Raw genomic sequence first — 3,557 nt, 5'->3', positions numbered from 1 at the left:
TTTTCATTGTACAGTATCGCAAAAACTAGAGCATGATCTCTTATTAACGATTTTTTAAAGAGATCTAATTAATACTCTACATGTGATGTAAAATTAATCATCATTGATCGTATGTTTCTTTGTTGTTTATGTACTTTTGTTGCCATGAGAAAAACTAATTTCATATTTTAATTTGACAATAAAGCTATCTTGTATCTTGTATCTAATATGAATCGCTGCGATAGAAATGTAACAACATAATTGTCTTCGATTTATCTACTTTACCTACTTCATGAGCCGAAAACCAATTTATCTTTACACACTTTTTATCATACTTGTATAATAGAGGGGCGCACTCGAGTCGTGTATTACAGTTAATTCAGATGTTTGTGGACAGAAAACACCGGTATCTTGTTATAAAATAAGATGTTATCTGCCTGTAAAGTGGTCTTTCGTTAAAATCTGGTCATTTATGCAGTTCAATTCTACAATTACCAGGTATATTCTTGACTTCCTTAGGAACGTGATGGGGACCACCCCCTTAAAATAGTTGGGGTACGTGTCGCCTGTCACCCCGTCCATGCTATTCACCAGAAGACAAGGCATTATACAGTAATTCGGCACCAAATCCTGAATTTACGTGATTTCCATTTTTTTTATACGAAGAGAGTAGAATAGTAGGCCTATTTCAAATAAATCAATTATCAGTCATTATTATACTTTTTAAAATATCAACAATTATTTTACACTATTTGCAAATAAATTTGGTTTATTGTATTAGCTATAAAATTTTAATTGGTGTTTTTAGGTAAGAAAATATAATAATAGGCCTATTCCTATATAGGGCCTATCGATATAAGATCACATACTTTTTTTCCGACTTCTGAGTCTCAGCTGGGTCGGCACACACTGGGCAGGCCTCACTATTTGTCAATTAATCGTACCTATCATTGTATTTAAAATTAAAATTGAATTATTGTTGTAGATCTATCTACCCTGAAATTAAATATTACAGAGGTTACTATAATATCTAACAATTTCCGTGTTTACATTCTGGGACGTGACGTACGTACGAACTTGCGTACTTGCGTACGTACGTACGTGTGTTGCGTAAATGCTGTTGAAGGTATGTTAACCAATCAAAAGCGTCAGCGGCAAATCAAATTAAAGCGCTTCGTAACCAAGGCACAGCACACACATCCTAGGCAGGGCGTATAAGCCCAGTGAAATAGTTCAGTTTTCTTTACTATAAAAATCACCTTTCCCGTGGGTATATTTTGGTAAACTTTTTGTATGTTGTAGATATAAAATTTAACTATATATATTCAAAAAACGTTTTGTTGCAATTATGTCCAACTTTGGTGCTTCAAATCTGTATTTCTGGTGGACTATTTATAAATGTCACTTATTATTATTATAAATATATTAATAATAATTATAATAATAAGAATTATTACACAACACAATATTCCTTTTAATCTTCATACAATTGGATGTAGGCCTATCATCTTTAGAAAATACTTTTTACGCCAATACCTAGTTATGTGTTGGATGGTAATATTTGATGTATTAATCGTGAATCATTTTATACAGTTTGATAATGGTGTAATTATAAATGATAATTGATAACATTTATTCTTAGAATGAATAATTTATCTGGAGCATTGTATTTTTTTCTTGTATTTTTTTTTTTTAAATTACAGCTTTGTTTTACAATTCAGCTCCGTTCTGTTACAAACAATTTTATGTATAGATATTTTCTTTGACTAATACCAGGATACATATGTATGTTTTATAATGTATCCAAATTGATACCGTAATTTATTTTGGTGGTGTTCTAATTGAACCTCAGGTTAGACTCACATATGGAAAACATAATTTGTAAAACTGTCATGGTACATTTTGCTCATTACAGGAAATACCGGTAATGTATATCTAAAGCCAAAGTCTCGGCGAGTCGAATGGCCGAGCGGTTAAGACCACATGGTTCAGGTGGTAGAACAAGTCTTCTTGGATAAAGACTATAAACCTGGCTTGTGAGAACCCAGTACATCATTCGAGACGAGCAGGGGATACCCCGGTGTACTGGTACAGACAGCCCCTGTGGACGACGAGAGTTGCTGGTACCAGGTTACCGGGTATCACAGACACGAAGGGACCCTTGGGGGTGGGGGCAGAAAGTCATTGATCAAGTTTCTAGTCCACAAATCAAGCGCCATGAGCATCTTGTTTGATGGATACCGACGCTATACAAATCTACACTACTAGCATATGGTTGTGCAAAGATAGAATCTCTACAAATGGTAAATCGCTTGTATGGAAAACAAGTTAATCACAAATTCTTTAATGTTTCCAAGACGATACCATAACTGAATAATTCAGAATAAACTAAATTATGTGATGGTATTACTGGATGCACTTAGTGTATCAAAGATTGGGAATCCACAAAAAGAAATTATGATAATGATAATAATAATAATGACAATGATGATAATAATAATAATAACAATAATAAAAATGATGATAATAATAATATTAATATTATGCCTATTAATAACTAAATATTAATGATGATAACAATGACTAATATATTAGTACTGGTAAAACAATGGCAAAAGTAATCATAAATAAATGTAGTCTAACTATAATTCAATTAGAAGTATTAATATATTAAGTCTCACCTTCTACTCCAGTTGTTTCCCCCTTTTATGTGCTTAAGTCCGTGAAATGATGTTTCGTCACTAAATATATCAAAACTATTTCCACAGCAACCACCATTCGCATCCTCATTATGATCTTTAAATTCGTTCGACTTTATCTCCGTCGGCCGAAGCGAATTCGGCGTTTGTGCTCTGTTCATCTTCCATTCTCCGCCACCATACGTAGCTTCCCCGATGTAGTTCGGAATATCGTAGCTAGAATAAAATGTTTGGTTACTTCTGACGAACAATGGTTTGTCCGTCAAACCAACATTATCCACTCCTAATCTTTTATCCATTGCTTTAAAAGATTTAGCAGCAACGTATTGCACTGTACCAGGTTTAGTAAAGTTTCTTCACCAAAAGAGATTCTAGCTGTGTCGTCTATTTATAACGACCAGTGTTTTATTAAGAACTGAAATAATTATTAGATCATGAATATTCATATAACTGCTTACCGCTCATTAAGTGCCAATACAAAAGAAGAGAACACAATCATGGTTATTTGCAGACGCAATATTGCATTTACTTGCCAATTATTTTTGTTGACATTACAACTCTATACGCTTTAGTATTTCGCATGGTTGCTGTTAATTGACATGTAATCAATATACTTGTTTTGTTGTATTACGTTTATTCAAATCAATTACCGATACTTCATAACTGCATTTAATTATCAACTCGAAACGTCGCCAAAAACTTACTTACACTTACATCACTAACGATGATGAAGCCAACAGGAAACAGGAAATATTATTTTACAAAATACGTCAGTTTGATTTTGTTATACCTTAATAAAACCGTTTTTTCATTGCCTTTGTATTTTATTTCACTTGAAGTATACATGTAAACCCACTCTTCAATATTCATATATATATA

General features: G+C 32.8%; 1 protein-coding gene across 1 annotated transcript in view; it reads right to left on the bottom strand.

Annotated features, from left to right (window-relative positions):
* Nucleotides 1-3,055, bottom strand: part of LOC117113238 (acid-sensing ion channel 1A-like) — a 25,740-nt gene extending 22,685 nt beyond the window's left edge. The window contains exon 1 of the mRNA XM_033256528.1: nt 2,661-3,055. Coding sequence (XP_033112419.1) covers nt 2,661-2,977 — 317 coding nt within the window. The 5' untranslated portion in view covers nt 2,978-3,055. The remainder of the gene's footprint in view (nt 1-2,660) is intronic.
* Nucleotides 3,056-3,557: the final 502 nt, after the last annotated feature.

Source organism: Anneissia japonica, unplaced genomic scaffold, assembly GCF_011630105.1.
Source record: "Anneissia japonica isolate Jap-2015-1 unplaced genomic scaffold, ASM1163010v1 scaffold287593_len981703_cov172, whole genome shotgun sequence".
In the NCBI taxonomy this organism is placed as follows: domain Eukaryota; kingdom Metazoa; phylum Echinodermata; class Crinoidea; order Comatulida; family Comatulidae; genus Anneissia; species Anneissia japonica.
The sequence above is the reverse complement of the archived record's forward strand: the minus strand, read 5'-3'. Positions and strand labels throughout refer to the sequence as shown.